We start from the raw sequence: 20,882 nt of genomic DNA, 5'->3' as shown, positions 1-20,882 counted from the left end.
CTGTGACACATTACAGCTTCCTAGAAAGGCTTTTTTTTTTAAAGTTTTATTTTCTGTTTTCTTTGGGAGGAGGCTACAAGGGTAGAGCGCAGATATGGAAGGTCTGGGAAATGAGTGGGTTTGGGGTATATGATGTGACATTCACAAAGAATCAATAAAAATTATGGGAAAAGCCCCATAATAAATAAACAGCATAGGGACTGAGAAACCTCCATAGCTGTGGGAATTATCAACACACCTCCTGCAGTTACCAAGATGGAGCAATGGGAACAAGTGGGATTCCACATTGTGAGGGAAGTCTTGTGAAAGCCCAAAGAAGATGAGGAAGATGGAAACAGGAATATCAGTGGAGAGAAAAAGCCTTACGGATGGCCAGGGCAAAGGCATCATGGTGGAATATACTTGCCTCTGAGGTAATCATTATGGTGAGTTTCCACCAACCTCTTATTTAAAATTAAAACATCAACATTCCCTGTCCTTTTTGCCCCCCAATTTTTATTTGCTTATTTACTACTTTTATCTGCATCTTTTCAAGATGAGTCATATAATGAATGTCAGGGATCTGAGTCTCTCTTCATGCATATGGGCATATCACAAATGCTCTGAATGCTACTTGGTGTTGTGCAGATGCTCACTAGAAGTCTATTGGAAGCCAAGACTAGAGAGAGAGAGCATGGATGAAAGAGGGAAGCCAAAATGAAAGAAGAGTTTCAGGGACACAGAAGTCCTTTGTAAAAAGTGTCTGATGGATGAAGAACCAGGGGGACTAATAGCTAGCCAGTGAATGAGAATGCCAATCTTGTTCAACTTGGGTGTGGGTCACGTGATAGTGATGGTTTATGCCAGTGGTTTTCAGAGAGAACTTGGAAATCAAGAAGGAGACACAGAAAGGTCTTAAAAGCCTATTTGTGAAAATGGAACAAGGGCATTTGGACAATAGCTGGGAAGGTAGGTAGGGTGAAGAAAAAGACTTAAAACGAGGGAAAAAAACATTGTGTGTGTGTGTGTGTGTGTGTGTGTGTTGTTGTTGTTGTTGTTGCTGTTGTTAGGGGGAACTCAATGGAGAGGGATGTAGAAAACAATGGAACAAGAGATATATAACTGTGCATCTTTCAGAGGAAGGGGAAGGATAGTATCTAAGACTCATAGAAGTGGCTGGCCTTGGTTGGGAGCACAGATGGTTCATCCTCAGCAACAGAAGTGAGGATTGAGTATTTGGGCACAGACACAAGTAAGTGGGTTGATGTATTTGCGGGAGCTTGCGGAAATTCTTTTCTGATTGCTTCTATTTTTCTTGGGGAAATAGGAAGCGGTGTCATCAGCTAAGAGTGAGGACGGGGAGGAGGTGTGGAAGGCTGAGGAGACAGGGTATGAAATAGATGTCCCAGAAATGGAGAGGGCTTGGAGTTGGGAAATGCCTTGTGACTGCTACACAGCAGTTGGGTTAGTCACTATGTCAGAACGTGGGGATTCTCCAGCCTCATCACCTGCCTGTGTGGGTGCATGGTCTGTGCAGAAACTGTTTTTAATCAGTGTTATATTTTTACCAGGCTAGTAAGAAAGGGAAAGACGTGGTCAATGGAATTGAGGATGATTCCAGTGAGTGACATTTTGAACACTCAATTTAAATAGTACAAAGGGAAAAGATGAAATGAAAAGGAAGGCAATGGAATCAAAGGGTGATGGCATTAAGAACTGCAGGGTCCAGACGGATGAAGACTTGTTTGACTGAAGAGTGGAATGCTTGACAAAGCAGTTGTGGAGGGCTTCAGCTGCAGATACACTAGGATGATGGAGAGAGTAGAGGGAGTTGGTCACGGCATAGGATCACCAGAGAAGAGAAAGTGAGGGTATTGAAAGGCCACAGTAGTATGAGGATCATCTATGGGTTGTTGAACTTTCTAATTATCGTGCCAGGAATCATCATCAGGAAACGAAACTCTCAAGAAGGAGAGAAAGTGACTTGGGTGGGGTTGATAGTACAAGGAGACTCAGGAGATGATGGAGACAGAACACTGTTCTCATGGTTCCTTAAGACTTGAAATCCTTGCCTCGCCAAAACAGTATGACTCCTGCTAAACTCTACATGTGCGACAACTTTGTGGGCACATTTAAAGCTTGAAGCTTAAGACAGTTATGTGGCTTTTATGTGAAGCATTTGTTTTCTCCCTGCCTGTAGACATTTACAAAAGAGGATGGTAATAGCTATGTCATAGCCTTATGTTAAATGTTCAGTAAAGCTAATTACTTAGACTAAATTACATGGCTAAATCCTTCATAATCACCTGTAAGGCACATTTTCTCTTTCTAGATAACTGAGCATTAAGTTGTCTAGAAAATAGGAAGGATAACACTGCTATACTTTGTGTATATATACACATATAATTAATATACTCTGATATACATTTTAGTTAACTTTAAAATTACAATAGAAAAGAGAGCTACTCATGGGATCCACTGCCCTCTTCTGGCCTACACACACACACACACACACACACACACACACACCCTCACACAGACATAGACACATGTATAGAAACATAGAAATAAAATAAATCTCTAAAAACTACACAGTTAAAGAAAACACCATAGAACTGTTCATAAGGAGAACTATCTGCAGTATACATTTTTAAAGAATACTTAACTCTAACTTGTAAACTCTGACTATGTAGTAACTGAAAAAACATGCCATGTAAATATATTTTTTCATGTGTGGCAAATTCAGAAAAACAACATTCTAGGTTTCCATAGCATGTTCAAGTTTTCTGAAATCAGAATTACTTTTTATGCTGGAAAGGCAAGATGATGCTTTCAAACATCCTGTGTATGTACACAGAATCCCCTGGTGTTCTCTTCCCAGGTTACTGAATCTCTGACTGAGTCTGATATGCCAGAGTTATATCACACTGATAGACTGATTCTGTGCTACTGAGTAAACTTAGACTTTTAATTAACAATGATCCAAACTTTCCATCTTCATAGCTCAATTTCTTGTGAAGCATCTAATAAGTATATCCTGAATAGATTAGAATAGATCTCATAATTGTAATTACTCTGATTTATGACTATACTACTCTAAACACCTGTGGCCAGGTCTATTGAAAGGTCTACCTCAATAAAAATGATCATTCTGTGATTCACGCTGAACTTGTCCTTGACACCTACCTGCCTCTGTTTGCTTCTTGTTTTCTCACTACTGCACTCCTCTGTTTTCTCATTGTCTGTTCCCCCTTCATTTTACATCCTCATCTTCTCCATCACCCATGCCTATGCATCTCCCTGCTTTCCATCCTTTCTGGACATTGTGTCTTGTTTATCATGTTGGGTAGATGCTTGGGTGGCTAGCATAGGCACATGTGTGCTTTCTCTGACTCTCTCTCTTTTGCTATCTATCTATCTATCTATCTATCTATCTATCTATCTATCTATCTATCTATCTATCTTATCTACCTACCTACCTACCTACCTATCTATCTTCTATCTACCTACCTATCTTCTATCTCTATCTATCTATCTATCTATCTATCTATCTATCTATCTATCTATCTATCTATCTATCTACCTATCTATCTATCTATCTATCTATCTATCTATCTACCTATCTATCTATCTATCTATTTATCTATCATTTATCTATCATCTATCTTCCTCTCATCAGAATGGCTCATATAGTCAGTGACCCACACAGAGAAGCATGTGAATCATCCAACTGAAAAGTCATTCTGTGGGACAGTCATCACCATCTGCAAAACCTTCTATAATGTTCTAGTAAATGGCACACTTGCGTTTGCTCTATGCTCAACATTTAAGTACATAAACAACAGTCACATGGTGTTTGCCATACTTCTAGTTTGGAAGCACCACCGTGCCTACAATATGCTTCTGTCTCCCCAAGGCTGGAAAGCTACCATAGCATAGACCTTCGGTGAACACGTCTCAACTCATGCACATTCTACATTGCATTTAAAATTCTAAGGTAACTTCTTTTGTGTCAGACACATTAGGTTAAGGTACTTTCAGTTGTTACATACTTCACATGAAATCATTATATAGAGCACATATTTACTTACTAATTTGTGAGAGTGGTAGTATTTGTGTACTGCTGTCTAGAACTTTTCTCCCATCTATATATACTTTGTATCCCATGATGCAATGGGCCCAAAGCCTCTGATGCTGAATGTGTGATGTGTCTTGAACTTAGCTGAGCTTGAACTCTGGTTCCTGTACAACCTGACCCCACAACTACTGAGAACAGAGGCACAGGCAGGAAGGTCCAAACTGTGTGTGTACATATTAAGATACATGGAGTAGACCTCAGAGTTACACTGTCACTTGAGAAAGCAGATGGTGACAGGGAATTCTGCATGTCCATTTGTGCATATTGATGGTGACCGAGAAGAGATGTGGAAAGAGATGGTTAGCAAATCAAAAGTTGTTTGAGTGCAGTCACTCATGAAATAGGACAGGGAGCCCAGCAACAAACCCACATATCTATGATCAATTGATTTTTGGCAAAAGTGCCCAAAATACACAATTGGAAGGGCAATTCTTCAACTGGCAGCTGGAAAAGCTGGAAATCCACACAGTATGAAAATAAATCCTATCTCACTGTTTGTCCAAGAATCAACCCAAATGGTTTTAAATGAAGGACCTAATACTATAAAATGGCCCAAAACAAACAAACAAAAAGTGTACCTGTGAGAAGCTTAGAGAGGCATGCATCTTTAATCCCAGAACTCAGGAGGCAGAGGCAGGCAGATCTCTGTATCTGTAAGGATGAGGTTAGCCTGATCTACATATTAAGTTCTAGGCTAGCCAGGACCACATAGTAAGACTCTGTCTAAAACAAAAAGAAAGAAGAAAGGAATGAAGGAAGGTAGGCAGGCTGGCCTGTGACATTAGGCAGAGATTGTTAGGACCCCCAAAGCAGGGACAACAAATGAAAAAAGAGGCAAATGGGATTGTGTCAGGCTGAAAATCTGCAGAACATGGAAAGTAGCCAACAGAGATTGTCAGAAACAAATATTTGCAAGTCATTCACAGAGTTAAGGGGGCTTAGAAGACTCTCATCCCTGTGACCAGTTGCCAGATATAAACTAGTTAAGGAGGGAAGGTCTGTTTAGCTTGCAGTTTCAGGGGCTCCCATCTCCCACAGTGGGAAGGGTATGGCAGGCGGCTCCTAGCACGTCCACTAGAAAACACAGAACACCCTTTGCCTTTTCTTCCACTTGGGCTCCAAGTCTGCGGGGAAGGGAGCTGCCCATAGTCAATGAGGGACTGACTTAGTTAATGTTCTTTGACTTGTCCTCCCAGCCCCCACCTGATGTACGCTTTGCTAACACCCTAGGTGCTTCTCAAACCAATCAAGTTGGCCATCCAGATCATCCATCACAAGGGGCTAATACAAAAAAGAACCAAGGATCTTAATCTAACAAGAACGAGAAACAAATACCTCTGTTAAAAATGTCAAAGGACTTGAACATTCATCCAAAAAGACAAAGTAGGTGGTAGATTGCTGAAAAAAAGTTCAACATACCAAGTGATAACAGAAATCTAAATTCCATCCAGTGAGCTACGACTGTAGGTCTGCTCATGTGGCTATTGTCATACACATGAAATATAATGAGTGCTCGTGAGGACGTGGAAAAGGAGAAAGCCTTATATCGTGTTGACTATACTATAGATCAGCGGAGCCGTTTTGGAAAAGAGTGGGAGTTTGCTGAAAAAAATTAAAAATAGGAATTCCAGGGTAAGATGGAGGAATAGAGGCTTATTGTTGGAATCCGTGAATGAGAGGAGTTGGGACAACACAGTATTCCAAAAAGTAAAATGGAGAAAGCTCTAAAGATCAAGAAAGGGGTCAACGGGACAGCCAAGAGCAGAGTAATAGAAAGATAATCAAGTAAGCAGCCCCCAGTTCTCACCCCAGCTGTGTGGGTTGGGGCAGCAGGCCAAGCCTCAACCACAGTGTAGATCCAGTAGGGTTCCCAGTCCTAGATGCAGGAGAAATAAACAGCCCTCTCAAGCCTCAAGTCACTGGGGGGTTTGGTGTGACAGTGAGTGCTCTGGTTTATGTATAGGGCAGCATCAGAAAAGGAAGTCATTTAGCCACTCCCTACATCTGGAGGGCTATAGCCAGGCTCCATGTATGAAAAAGGAGGCATATGGAAACTGAGTCACCCTCTCAGACCTGAAAACAAGGAACAGCCATAACTCGGGGAGGCTGGGGGGCATCCCGTTACAGTGGCTGGGGAGGAGATGCCACAACAGGTGTTCCCAGAGAGGAATGTGGGTAAGCAAGAGTGAGTGAGAAGAGTGGGGCACAGGGGGCTTGGGCTGGAGAGGGCTCAGTGATCAATGCTGTTACCCTCTTGGTTCCTGGGTGATTGCTGGGAAGGCTGAGGGCTCCAAGCTGAGGCAGGCAGGAGATGTCTCACACACACACACACACACACACACACACACACACACCACCCCCGGGTTGCCTCGCTAACATGTGTTATTTGGTGCTTAGCATGACTGAGCTCTGAACAACTGCTTGATTTTCCTAGCAGGTAGTTATGGGCAGGATTTCAAAGTCTTAAAACCCAGAGACAAGATACTATATCCCCTGCATGGCAGATCTGTGTCCTGCGTATGATCATTGCTCTGTGATGCACTTGGTGTTTGGTTTTTGTGTATTCACACATTGGGGCATACTGTAGTGAGGGGAACCCTTCCCAGGACTACAGGCTATGGAGGTCATTTGGGCCAGTGCAGTTCCCGGTACACAAAGGAAGAAAGCTTCTAAATAAAATGCCATCTGGAGGTGACAACTGATCCTGACAGGCTCAGGCTGTGACTCACGACTCTTCTGTCCAAACTTAGCAGGTTCCAATATTAGAGGAGTTGGAAAATGGCTTTTTTTTAAATCCTTTGTCTTTAAAAACAAACAAAAAACAGGCTTTCTTTCCTTTTTATTCATTTTGGTATTTTTATAGCATTTTGTTTTGAAAAAGGCACTCACTTACGCTATTGACCATCTCACCAGTTCAACTTTATTTCTGCATTTTCCTTTAATCATACTTCTGCGACCTGTCCTTTTCTCTTTCCTCATTTACTATTCCGTTTTTCTCAAACTCTCTTCTTTTCCCCTTTCCTTGTCTCAAAGACTATCAATACTTTTACTTTCATTCATATTTAACTCTGTCCATGTTATTTATTCTCCATTCTCTCTGCCATTTTCTTCTCTGTAGTTCTTATGAATGAAAATTCCTGAAAAGAAATTGGGTGCCAAGACTGATTGACTAACTACAACTGCAGTGATGTAGAGAGGCTGGGATGTTGCGGGTCCAGAACTTGATTATACCTTATCTTGGACTAGCACTGAACCTCCCTCGCCCTTCCACCGCCAACCTTGACTCCATGAATGGTCGTTTCTTGCCACCTCTTTATAGGATATTCTATGAGTCACAGATTTAAAAAAAAAAAAATCTTGGAATTTATCAACTTGCAGATCAGTAGCTTCCACCAACCTGAAAGCTAAGAGTATCACCGAAAGCATCTGAGGCTGTAGAAGACATTCCCCCATCTTGTTGAAACTTGCTTCTCTGATGTTTCCATCAATGTATTTTTTTAAATGCATATATTTATAACTCTCTTCATTCTGTTACTATAAAAACTCTATGAAACTGGAACATGGAACCTGGGGTAACCTAGATCCATGCTTCCAAGGTTATGGTCACTCAAATGTGGCTCCAGAAGACAGTATCTCTTCCCCTCTTTGCAGTGAGAACTATATATTTTGTGTTGACAATGGAGTACTAGTTAGCTTTAATGTATTGTTACTGCACTTATTTTGTTATTTTCCCTCTCTCCCCTTGGTCAAGGGAAGGCCAGTGATGGAGCCCAGAATTCCACCCTTGTGGGGAGCTGTGACTTTAAGCCTGATTTCAATTGTATTTCCATGTTGGCTTTTGTTTGGTGATGTTGCTGTCATGGTATTTATTTCTTTTCTCTGGGTGGTACTAGATATTGAGTCATCGAGGAGAAGCGCCTCAATAAGAAGACACCCATATGGAGTTAGAATAGATATTCCCATTCAAGTACTAACCAGGCCCGACCCTGCTTAGCTTCCGAGATGAGACGAGATCGGGCACGTTCAGGGTGGTATGACCTTGGTGTAGGGATGAGGAGACTGGACCTGCCTCGGCTGAGTCTACCGGGCTGGGCTGATTCCAGGGGAGACCTTGCCTTGAAGGAGGTGGGAATGGTGGGTGAATTGGAGGGGAGGGCTGGGGTATGGAAGGAGGGAAGACGGGGGAATTGTGGCTGATACGTGAAATTAAGTTAAGTATAAAATAGAAATACATATTTTTTTTAAAAAAAGAATAGATATTCCCCTGTAGGGGGGAAGTTTCTCAGTCCTGCCTGGGCCCATAGTCCAGACAAATCACCTGCAGTCATGCAGCCGCTTATAAAATAATTGCTCAGAGGTCTGTTTGGGCTATGGCTTAGGCTCATTATTAACTAGCTCAACCCATTCCTATTGATCTACATTTTGTCATGTGGCTTCATGGCATTACCTGTTCTCTCACATCTTGCTTCTCCTGGTGGCAGCTCAGAAACACTACTCAATGATCAGCTTTGGACTACAAACTCTTCAGGACAGTTCCAAGATGAGATGGTCCATCATATTACAGTTCTAGCCAGAACCTCAGACCAACTTTATCCATTGTTTTGAGGCTGGCTACAAACATTATAACTAGTCCTCGTGAGACTTAACCATTGTGTTAGCTTTCTTTCTTTCTTTTTTTTCTTTTCTTTTCTTTTTTTTTTGTTTTTTGTTTTTTGTTTTTCGAGCCAGGGTTTCTCTGTGTAGCTTTGTGCCTTTCCTGGATCTTGCTTTGTAGACCAGGCCAACCTCGAACTCACAGAGATCTGCCTGCCTCTGCCTCCCGATTAAAGGAGTGCCCCACCACCACCCAACTGTTTTAGCTTTCTTACTGTCACCCCCTAGATAGCAGGAAGCAATTTTAAGAAAATGATGCTCCCTCTCCCAAAAGGTTTTATTTTCTTAGGGTTATGGATAATTGTCATCTGTTAGGGGTTGGTTATAATTTGCAATAGGGCTGGGGTAGAACAATAACGTTTAGACTCAGGATTCTCTTTTTGGAAAAGAAAAGAGGGGAAGAGATAGGATAGGTCATTAAGGGAGATTATTGTATCGACTTGTAAACTAATTTAGCAAACTATCAACCTTAGATAATTTGCACTGGTAGGGATTCTTGTATATTGACACAAATGTAAACTATTTTTCTTTTCCTATTTAAGATAATTTGTATATTGACACAAATTCCAAACTATAATTGTCATATTGTACATACGTTCCTTCTCTTGTTTGAAATACTTTGTATATTGATACAAATGTATAATTATATTTATCATACTGTATGTATGCTCTACCTCTGTTTAAGCTATTTTGTATATTAATACATGTTAAGGATGTTGTTGTCATATTGTACTATACATTTCTACCTCTGATTAAGATATTTTGTATATTGTCACAATTTGAGGTCATTGTCCTTATACAGTACATTTGTTGACAGATTGTTTATTTTAATGTGAAGCCTTAGTCCTTAGGTTATTTAGGTAGATAAGATTTACAGATTAATAGTCACCCATGCTTGTCATATTCATAGTTACGTTAGTTAGATTTTCCAGATTTACAGAAATATTTGTCAGATGGATAGGTAACCTTCAAACACTTCATAGAGCTAGAGAAAATGGCATTTAGATGTTTTAATAACTTAGAATTCTGTTGACATGAGACACAATTGCTCCTGGCAGCACCAATCTACTCCCAGGAGAATGTTGGGTATCAAAGACACTCCGTATGAAAGTTTGTCTTCTTCTTGGCAAAAAATGTCCTGCTGGGCAAAGAACTGCCCTTGCCTTGACTGCTGACAGTTTGTACACTGTCCTTTCCAGACGAGCAGGACACAAGGAAAAGCGACTGCTGAACATTGTCAAGACAGGGTAAGACGGTCTTTCAAAGTTTCTGCTTCTGAAAATAGCCTGTCAGATATTCTAGGCTTGTAGCCAAAATGGAAGCCCAAACAGTGCTGAGAAACACTAGGCAACTGTCCGGGCTGCCAGCTGTCTCTGTCAGTTCTTGCAATTTTTTTTACAAGTTGCTTGCTTGCACTTCCTGTTTACTCAGGTAATATTATTTTCCTTTTTACGTCTTTGTTGGGGTTGAAGACTAGATAGTTACAGTTATAATCCTCTCATATCTTAGCTAAGAACATTTTAGGTACTAAGGTTAGCTTCTTCAGGATAGGACAGATATTGGAATAATCTCTGGGACTTGCCATTTACCTATGGTCTGTACATTTAGTATGTGTTTCTTGTTTGATGTTGTTCTTGTTGGTTGTATTTCTATTTTTGTATTTGTTATTACCATTCCCCTCTCCTGGACAATGCTTTATAATCATTCCTGTTGTATATAGCTTTGTATTAGATTAGAAATTTCTTATTTAGACAAAAAGGGGAGATGCAGTGGGTACCTGTTCCACCTATGACCTTGAGGTTCCAGCCCGTAGGACATGGCCTCTGAGCTAGTTTAAGACCAGAGGGGCACATACATGTAGATCTCTCATTTCCCTCATGGGCTTGGACAGTGTAGACTGACCCAGGTGGCAGAAGCAGCGTGGGACTAGCCATCAGCCTTCCAGGACTCTGTGATAATTTTGCCTATCCTGTTTAGTGAGTTGTTCTCCCCAATTTATATCATAATAAACTCCCTATACCCCTTAAGCAGACTCCCTTGGATTTCTTGTTATATTCCCCACCATACAATAGTTGTGTACAAATTGCAACTTAGAAACATAAAATATAAAATATGAAAGAGCAAAGCAACATGATTCCTCCAAAAGTTAATAACTATACAAAAACAGAATCTAAATATGTTAAAATGGCTGCAATTTCAGGTAAATAATACAAAAGTCTAGCTTAAAAATGAGCAAAGACTTCAAATTAAAAATCCAAATTAAAAATAAATCATGGACAAGAAATTAACAAAGGGGTACCTAATCTTTAAAAATAAAAGGAAATCCTAGATATAAAAATTCAGTTAATCAAATAAACTCAATTCACCTGAAAGCCATCACCAAAAATAGCAAAACCAGATAAAAGAAAGAATATTAGTATTGAGGACCAAGTTGAGGAATTGTCACACTCAGATAGCAATAAAAACAAAAACACACAAACACAAAAACAATCACTGCTACAACCTTTAAGATTGCTGGGACACAATTAAGAGACAAAACTTATAAACTTGTGGAATTTAAGAGAAAAATCAAGCTTTAGACTAAAGACATGGGGAACTTATCCAACAAAACAATAGCAGAAAATGTCCTCAATCGGGTGGGGGGCGGGGGCGGGGAACGGACATCAGAGTATATAAGGTGTTTAGATCCTAGATAGACAGAACCAGAAAAGGAATCTCACTAAGTTTCATTATAAAATGATATGACTATAAAACTTAGAGGGAATCTTGAAAACTGCAAGAGAAACCCCTATTAACTTACAGTCTGCCAGAACAAAGCAGATCTCTCAACAGAAATGTTAAAAAACCAGGACAGCCTGGACTGGGAAAGTTCAAACTTTGAAACAAATAACTTCCAACCAAGACTATTATCACCAGCAAAACTATCCCGCAAAATCAAAGCAGAAATAAAAAATCTTCCACCATGAGTAAAGCAATTTATCACCAACAAGTCAAAATTGCAGAAGATACTGAAGAGAAAATACATAGGAAAAGAAATTAATATATACACCAGTAAAAAGAGATTGAAGATGATAAATAAGTCACAATATCAAAGAATCAAACATAATTAACTCATTAACCTACCAACCTGAAAGACAAAGAAAGAGATTTAGCACATACCTTTCAATAATTACTCTAAATGTAGATGTTTTAATTCTCCCTTTAAAAGACTCTGTCTGGGTAAATGGATTAAAAACAAATCCCAGTTATTTGCTATCTACAAAAATCTCTACACATTGTCAAAGAAATACATGGGCTGAGTCTTGTCCAACAACGCTTCCCAGAAGAGCCATAGCATAATTAACAAACCACAGCACCAAACATGAGAAAGCCTCCTTTGAGCTCTTGGTCAGGGTGATCGAGAGACTCTAAAACAACACAGCCTATTGCTGTTGCCCTTGGTTGCCTCCCAGAAAGGGAAGGTAAGTTCCTATTGCTGAAGAGACCATGCACTTCAGACACAGGGTCCAGAGACCTTGGACTTGAATGCCTCCTCCCTGAGGAATAGCTTTGATAGTACTGGAAGGCACCCTACAAACTTCCAAGGGAGTGAAGCAACCAACTGTCCTACCCAGCTATGATGTTTATAATCAACAATGACCATTTGGGCACAATAACCATAAGGATTCAGTAGTGGCACACATACGTTGGTAACTAATAACTTTCTAATTGGATTTAAAAGCCATTGAACAATAGGGATAGCATGCCTGGTATTGGAAACCTAGACAACTACCTGGGGTTAGTAAAGTCAAGAGTCTTGGAGGAGAACCATCGCTTTACTAGATCAACATAATTCCTTATCCCACTCAAAATTTGACCCTCATATCCACAGTTAAGTGTAGCCCTTACACCTCATTAAGGAAATATCTCATTGCAACAAATGGAGACCACTACAGAAAACCACAACCCATCAAAATGCAGAGTTGTGGAGCCCAGGCCCAACTGATGCAGCTATAACACAACTCCCACATCTTAGGTTCAGGCATCATTGAAAAAGAGGGGAACAACTATTTTTAAGAACCAAAAGAACCAGAAGTTTTCTGTGGGGTTGTGTCTCCTAGGAATGCCAGAGAAGCTATATCCATGAAGTCTCAGCAACATGGCTGCCTGAACATGAGCTGAACAAGGACACTCAGAGACATCTTAATGTGGAAGGGGAGAGACTCAAAAGTCCTCAACCCTAGACAAAAATCTACAGGCCACTAAGGATTGCTAAGAGCCAGAGAAATAGTCTTTCCTAGGGAAGAGCACACCAAGAAGTTGCCCAATACCAAATGGTCATCTCTGAAAACATACACATATAACTAGCATTATAAGAACTGAGCAGATGGTATTTATATATTTAGGAACACACATACACACACACAATAATAAAAAAATAGAACATGCATTTGAAAGAGAGCAAGGGGAATATATAAGGAAGGGTTTGGAAGGAGGAAATGATGTAATTATAATATCAAAAATACAAAAATATTCTTAAAAATAAATACATAGACTGAAAGTGAAAAGACAAAAAAAATCCCAAATTGAACTTGAATATCTGACAAATCAATTACACACACACACACACACACACACACACACACACACACACACACACATATATATATATATTTTTTTTTTTTTTGTTTGTTTGTTTGTTTTTTTGAGACAGGGTTTCTCTGGATAGACCTGGCTGTCTTAGGACTTGCTCTGTAGCCCAGGCTGGCCTCAAACTCAGAGAGAGTTTATCCCAAGTGCTGGGATTAAAGGCATACACCATCACCTCCTGGCTAGCTTACTTATTTTCAAATCTAAAATGTTAAAGTTATAGGAGCAGAGAGAAGCATGGTGATTGCCACAAGCAACCAGGACCAGAGGCAGAGAATAGATGGGGACAGGAAGATTGTATTAAAAGGGGAAAGTTTCAGTTAAAGAAGGGACAGGCTAATGCATACTCAGAATCACTGAAAGAGATAGACAGTACTCACAAAGCAATGGTAACCATTTGAGGTAATGGATAGCACTAAGTAGCTTGGGTTGACTGTTCCACATTATTACATCACAATGAGGTCTATAAAAGTATGCAATAATTGTATCAATTAAAGTCAACTTTAAGAACTTTTTTTTAAAAATGCAAGTGTCTGAAATCACTGAGCATATCTCAGGAAGGCAAAAGTGTAAATGGAGGTGAGTGATAGTGACGTTCCTGATGGTGCAACATGGCTGTGCCAGACTGTTAGATGAGCTAGTCTGGGATTTTGCCTACTGAAATCAAATGACATGGCATGTATCTCTGTATCAGGAATTCCAAAACCAAGATCTCTGATGCATGAGACAAATATGTCCTGACTTTGGTTTTTGATTATTTTCTAAATAGATAAGAATTTCTCCTTCAGATAATTAAAAACACATCAAACAGTTGATAGAAAAAATATTTTTGACAACAATATGAGGAGAAATCTCTACATATCATCTTGTTTTTCATATATTTGCTAAAACAGAAATACTGCCAGAACAAAAGGGGTATAAAATATGCACAGCTGCATTAACGTTTGGTCAATCAAAAATAGCATGTGTTGTGAGTTAAGCTTGTATCTCTCCAAAATATTCGAGAACAGTCACACACTAACCACACACAGGTCATCAAAGCCCTCAACTCTATCCCAAGGCCTTTATTCCCCCCGTACAACCTAAGTATCCAGACTGGAAGCTTTTTTTTGTCATTCTTTGAGAAAGAATACAGAGGTGAGGTATAGAGTCAATGGTCAATCATATTATTACATAAATTCATATAATCTGGAAGCTTACCTTTTTAAAAATATGAACATAACCTATAGCAACAGAAATAATGATGGCTGCAGATACAAAAACCTACCTCAGAGTTATTGGGAGATATTTTAAGAAATCAAAGTACTGAAATTATCAGTAATGAGTATAGGCAGGAAAAATACAGATTATAGCACCTCCAAGAAAGATGTATGCAAACTACATAGGGTGGGCGTTCAGAGGGGCATACCTGTGTGAGTTCTGATGACCTGCCTCTCTAGGGACTCCAGGACTGTCACGCTGGAAAGGTTTCTGTGGTGGTTTGAATGAGCATGGTCCCCAAAGGGTCTATAGTAGAGGCTCCTGTGTTTGAATACTTGGTCCCTAGTTAGTGGAACTGTTTGGGAAGGACTAGGAGGTGTGGTCTTGTTGGAGGAGGTGTGTCACTGGGGTGGACTTTGAGATTTCCAAAGCTCACTGCATTTCCAGTTAGTTCTCTCCTGCTTGTGGATCAGTTGTAAGTTCTCAACACCTGCTCCAGGACCATTTCTATCTCCTGTGTAGTGGTCATGACTGTGTCTGGAACTGTGAGCACCCGCACTAAAGGCTTCCTTTTGTCAGTTGTCTTATTCAGTGTCTCTTCACGGCCATAGAAAAATAACTAAGACAGTGTCAAAGCAGAATTTTACCTTATGTTGTTCAAGTTTCCGTTGTATTGTGTTTGCTGTTTCCTCGTGGGCCTGCTGAATGGTGATCTCTTCTCTCAGGGCCACCTCTGCCCTGTACAGCCAGGCACCTATGGTGCCCAGAGGTGCAGGAAGAGATTTATCCAGCTGTATATGCCAATCAAAGAGCTGAAACAGAGAATACAGTGTCTCTGCTTCAGAAGATAATTCCTAAAATTTCCCCTAAATGAACTTAAAAATCTACAGAAGGCTCAAAGAGGGTCTTGGAAGACAGCTCAGAAAAGGGAAGTGCTCCCCACACAAGCATGAGGACCTGAGTTTGGTTCCTAGAACGCACACAAGAAACCTGTACATGGTGGCATCTACTTGTAACCAATCCTAGACCTGAGGAAGTAGGGATGGGGGGGTCCCTGGACCACCCCTAGTCAAATTTAAAAACTCTAGTTCTGTGAGAATTGCACATGGCGATGCATGCAAATGTATGAATGTACATCTGTGAGTATCTTGTATACATGTATGCAATTGTGTATACACACACATACATGCACACACACCAGAGTGAGGGGAGGGAGAGAGACAGAAAGTGAGGTTGACTGAAGATTAAAAACCCAGGATAATTCAATAAATATCATCAAAGGAAGTATGTTCAGAGTTTGATGCTGTGAGCATGAGAAGGAAATCAAAGTCACAGTCAATTTTGAGGAAACAAAATACATATTAGAAATGGACATTGTTAGTACATGTAAGTGATTTTTGTCTATGGGGGTAACTTAATGACTACTGATGTCAGTGCGACAAAAGTCACACTGAGTGGAAGTGGCCAGGTCTGCTGACAAGCCCAGAGGTTGCAGCATTAACACACCAGATGTGAGAACCCCACTGAAGTCTCCCATACCATCAGAAAGACTCCAGAAAAACTGAGGTTATCTAGATAGCTCTAGACAAAGACAAAAGTTTTAGAAAATTTTTAATATCTTTCTTGTTAAATATTTATTTAGTGTGTACATGTATGCATGCGCACACACACACACACGCAAGGATTAGGGGCAGACTTGAGTGTGTCATGACAGGTGTGTGGAGGTGAGGGGACAGCGTTTCATGGGTTTGTTCTCTATATACATCGTTTTGATGAAAGGTCTGCCTTGTTGCTGCTGCTGTTCTGCATGCCCTAGGCTTCCTGTGTCTACCTCATATTTCTCTGTAGGAGAACTTGAACTACAGATGTTCACAGGCACATTCAGCTTTTCACATAGGCTCCAGGGGTTGGATTTGGGTTGTCCGGCTCACATAACAAGTGATTTTATCCACTAGAATTCCAGATTCGCATCACTGTGCCTGGCTTTTCACAGGGGTTCCGGGGATTGAACTCAGGTCTTTAGACTTGTGTGGCAAGTGCTATGCTAGTTTAACCATCTCCCTTGTCCAGAAACCAAAGGTGTTTTGCTAAATTTTCTCCATTTCTTCATTTCCCCCCAATTCTCAGGAACCATCTCCTGGCCTGCAGGAATTCCAGCTTAGAAACTTCCTATTCCTTGATAAAGTTTTTAGGAAACATGAAATTATCAAATTAAATAACACGGTAGATTCAAGTAAAATATTTCTGTTGGTGCTAGAAGATGTCCAGAGCTTTGCATTCTTAATGGTTAAGGTTTGATGAAGGATGGTAATATATAGATGAAGCAGCTTTTCCTTCACATTTTTGAATGACCAGACAAGCAGAGATGCTCCAAGTACAGAATATGAGCTTGCCTGTTGGTACAGGAAGGTCCCGAGCTGCTCATAAAACAGGATGATAGATTATGAGAAGCGGTTTGACTATTTCAGAAAGTCTTTTCCAAGATAAGAATCACCTTTTCTAAACAACCGGGGAGGGCAGTCTGGACAGAGACAGAACCCAGGAGGTCTTTCAGGAGTTCTGTCTGTCCCCTGCTAATGGCAGTCATGTCTGGGATGGGGAAGCCGGGAAGTGGCTGCTAGAGCATGCACTTCCAGCAATGGACAGGGGACCTGACCAGAGGGCAAGTGTTAATCCTCCCATGGTTAATCCTCTCTAGCCTCAGTCAGAGGGAGCAGGGACTTATGCAATAACCCCGTGTGAAAGACAGTGGAACAGAGTTTGGCTGAGACACACAGATCCAGATGAAGCTTACCCTGGAGGACACTCTTTCCCAGCACTGTTTCACCAAAGCTTGCTCAAGCGATAATTTGCCGTCTCTCTGCAGTGGTTGTAGTAAATGTTCCACCTGTTTCCTTTTTATCTCATACTGAACTCTGAAGTGCTTAAACGACTAAAAGAGGAAACACAGCAACAACGTGGTGATGAGTCCCCAAAACCCGAAACAAAGGAGACCCCACCCCCCAGGTAAGGATCCTGTCCATTTGGAGAGCACTTGGCTATGTTGTTGACAACATTACCAACACCACTTACGACACTGAGCCTGCCTAAGACCTTGACAGTGTTTAATGCTTTCTACACATCATCCTCTCTGGCTCTATCTACACACACACACACACACACACACACACACACACACACACACACATTATTAGGCAAGTAGCAAAAGCAAGGCTAACACCTAGAAATTACAAAGTCTGGGTAGAAACAGACGGAACTGAAAAAAAAAAAAAAAAACAACAAAAACCAATTATTCTGACTGAGCTCACTGGGCCCAGAAAGACACACTCGGACAGTTCACTTGCATATGTAGACTCTACCTTGAAATGTTGTTGTGGTGGTGGTTTTTTTATATTTAACCTGGAGTCCATGTGGAAGGCAGGAAACTGGAAATGGGCCACTAAAAGTAGACAGCTAAGGGGCGAGGATAGTAGAGTACAGATAGAATGAATGGAGAGGGAGAACACTGGGAGGAGATCAGGGAGAATGAATGGAGAGGGAGAATGCTGGGAGGAGATCAGAGAGAATGAATGGAGAGGGAGAATATTAGGAGGAGATCAGGGAGAATGAATGGAGAGGGAGAGAGTACTGGGAGGAGATCAAGCATGGAGGGGGGTGGGGAACAAGAAAAGGAGGTATTGGGGGAAGGTTAAACTAAAATGAAGGGTGCATACCAAAATTATACAGAAGCCTATGATCTTCCACATACTCCCCAATTCAATTAGAGGGGCAGTACAGCATAGGTGACATGGAGGGAGAGGTGGGATATCCTCAGGGTTAAAGGGCTAAATTGGGATAGAGGTCTTGGGGAGATGAGAATGTGGGGGGGTGGGTTAGTCAAACTAAGGATACATGGTGACACCTTATGGAAATCAACTAGTTTATAATATATCTTTGCATACACACACACACACACACACACACACACACACACACACACACACACACAGGAGTTTGAACAGAAGTACCCTGCACAGGTGGACAATGATGCTCCCTGAAGGCACGGGTTATGAAATGAAAATCTCAGTGTCAGGCATAAGCTACCTCCTCAGGAGTTACTGGCATCCAAAACAACACAGGAGCCGGGCGGTGGTGGCGCACGCCTTTAATCCCAGCACTCGGGAGGCAGAGCCAGGCGGATCTCTGTGAGTTCGAGGCCAGCCTGGGCTACCAAGTGAGTTCCAGGAAAAGGCGCAAAGCTACACAGAGAAACCCTGTCTCGAAAAACCAAAAAAAAAAAAAAAAAAAACAACAAAACAACACAGGCCACTGTTTTGTTTGTCCACCATAACTAGAGAGCAAGACCCTATTGCTGAAGACCCCACTAACTTGGTTACAGGACATAGAGAAATCTCCAGGAAACTCTCTCTCCTGGCTCGCTCACACAGTGCCCCCAGGTTCTAAGGAGGCTGCTGAGACATCAACACTCTTATCTAGTGCTGGACACAGCATGCTTCAATAATGACCCACTGACAGGTCGTGCCTATTGGTGTGACAATGGTATGGGCAGTGGTTATGAGGGTCACAGGTGCTTTGTGATTGTGCCCCCTCCACAAGCACGATCTTGTGTCTGTTACTATAAAAATGGTCAAAAACCCATGAGTGTGGAGGTCGTAGACCCTAGTAGGAGAATCTATTGTGTTTGCTAAATGGACATGCTGTCAAACTGCCTTCTACTTGTAGATTTGGACTGCTCTTGACTTTAAAGAGACACTTCTTTTTTTTTTCCAGTGGGTTGTAGCTAATGCAGAGATTCATAACTGGTCAAAGTGAAGAGTATAAGCAATTCTGAGTGCTCTGCTGTGTGGGGGACATGTATCTCAACTTTCAACCATTCAAGGATCAGGGAATGTCACCATAGAGAGCAGAAAAAAAAAGTAATAGCTGGTGTATGGGAAAGAAAGCTGTGGGGTGCCCACTTCTGGACATGGCATGCTGTTGCACTCATGAACTCACTGCAGCTCTGGTTATCTGCATGAGACCTGCACAAGATCGAACCAGTCAAAATTCCAGCATGGAGGGCACCTGAGGCCCCAGCCTTAGCTGAGGAGCTATTGACTCTTGATGGCTCCTAGGAGAGGGAGACTCACTCCCCCGTTTGGACGGCAGCTGGTAGTTTGCTTATGCTCCAGTTTGTGGCCGTACACGTATGCACACAGGGGCAGCACTAATTGGCTCAAGGGGTTGTCAATAACAATAATAAATAAAAGAGGACATGAAGCGGGGAAGACATGGGGTGAGGGGCCCTAAGAAAAGTCGAGGGAAGGTGGTGGTGGATGCATATATATGATGCATGAAACTTTTAAAGAGTACAACTATTACTTAAAAATAAGTTTAAAACATGAAAAAGGATTAATTTCTAGTTAAGTCATTTATGAACCTGTTCATGCTTGCCAGGGAAGCATAGTTAAATACAACTATGAATTTATATATTCTAATGAACAAAATAATTGCTTTATCAAGAGATAATATTATTTATAGTACATCATATTATTATATAGACATTATAATATTATCATATTGATTACATGTGTCAAATAATGCTGAATTAAACATACTTAGATTTACATTTCAGAAATCCTGTGCAAAGAGGTTACATTTGGGGCCTTGTTACTTAAATAATAATCATTTAATTTTATGCCATAAAATTTTAAGTATGCCACAGAATATTTAAAATTTCATTATGTTTAGATCTCTAACCATAGGCTTGAAACTAATATAAAAATAGTCATCCTGAAGTTGTACATTTTTTATAATAAACTAGCACATATACAAAGTGATTCTATTCACAGATAAGGAATGGAAAACAACCATTAGTTATAAATTTGAACATCTAAAACGTGACTCCACTTCCAGGTTTGAACTGGAAATGCCATTAAGATGTACAGTTAGATTAGAGAGCAGAGGAAACCCTCCAGGGTCCAGCAGACTCTGGAGAGAATTTCAGTTACAAACATGCAAATTCCCTTGAAGGACACTGGGGGGAGTTGATGAACACAAACCATAACCATAAGCTCCATCTTCCCTCCCTCTGACTTAATGAAATTCAGAGGATACCAAAATGTGAAAGCAATCTTTAATTCTGTCCTACAGAATTCTGTTTTTGGAAAAACTAGAGCTGTGTTGCTTCTGACGAGCTGAATAAGAAGAAAATATGGATTACATAATAGGAACATGAAGGAGAATTTCCCTTAGATGCAGACTGTGGATAGTTCAGCTTTGTTTTAAATGCTGACAGTCATGG

The 20,882-nt window shown here is 40.8% G+C and overlaps 1 protein-coding gene across 18 annotated transcripts in view; it reads right to left on the bottom strand.

Annotated features, from left to right (window-relative positions):
• The window catches only part of Syne1 (spectrin repeat containing nuclear envelope protein 1), a 477,641-nt gene that overhangs the window by 331,134 nt on the left and 125,625 nt on the right, over nt 1–20,882 (bottom strand). For all 18 annotated transcript variants that reach the window (XM_052750951.1, XM_052750933.1, XM_052750946.1 and 15 more), the window contains 2 exons: nt 17,394–17,531; nt 15,247–15,411 (listed from right to left, as the gene is read on the bottom strand). In XM_052750951.1, coding sequence (XP_052606911.1) covers nt 15,247–15,411; nt 17,394–17,531 — 303 coding nt within the window. The remainder of the gene's footprint in view (nt 1–15,246; nt 15,412–17,393; nt 17,532–20,882) is intronic.

This window comes from Peromyscus californicus, unplaced genomic scaffold, assembly GCF_007827085.1.
Source record: "Peromyscus californicus insignis strain IS unplaced genomic scaffold, ASM782708v3 Scaffold_22__1_contigs__length_63687245, whole genome shotgun sequence".
In the NCBI taxonomy this organism is placed as follows: domain Eukaryota; kingdom Metazoa; phylum Chordata; class Mammalia; order Rodentia; family Cricetidae; genus Peromyscus; species Peromyscus californicus.
Note: the sequence above shows the minus strand (reverse complement) of the source record. Positions and strands in the feature narration are given on the sequence as shown.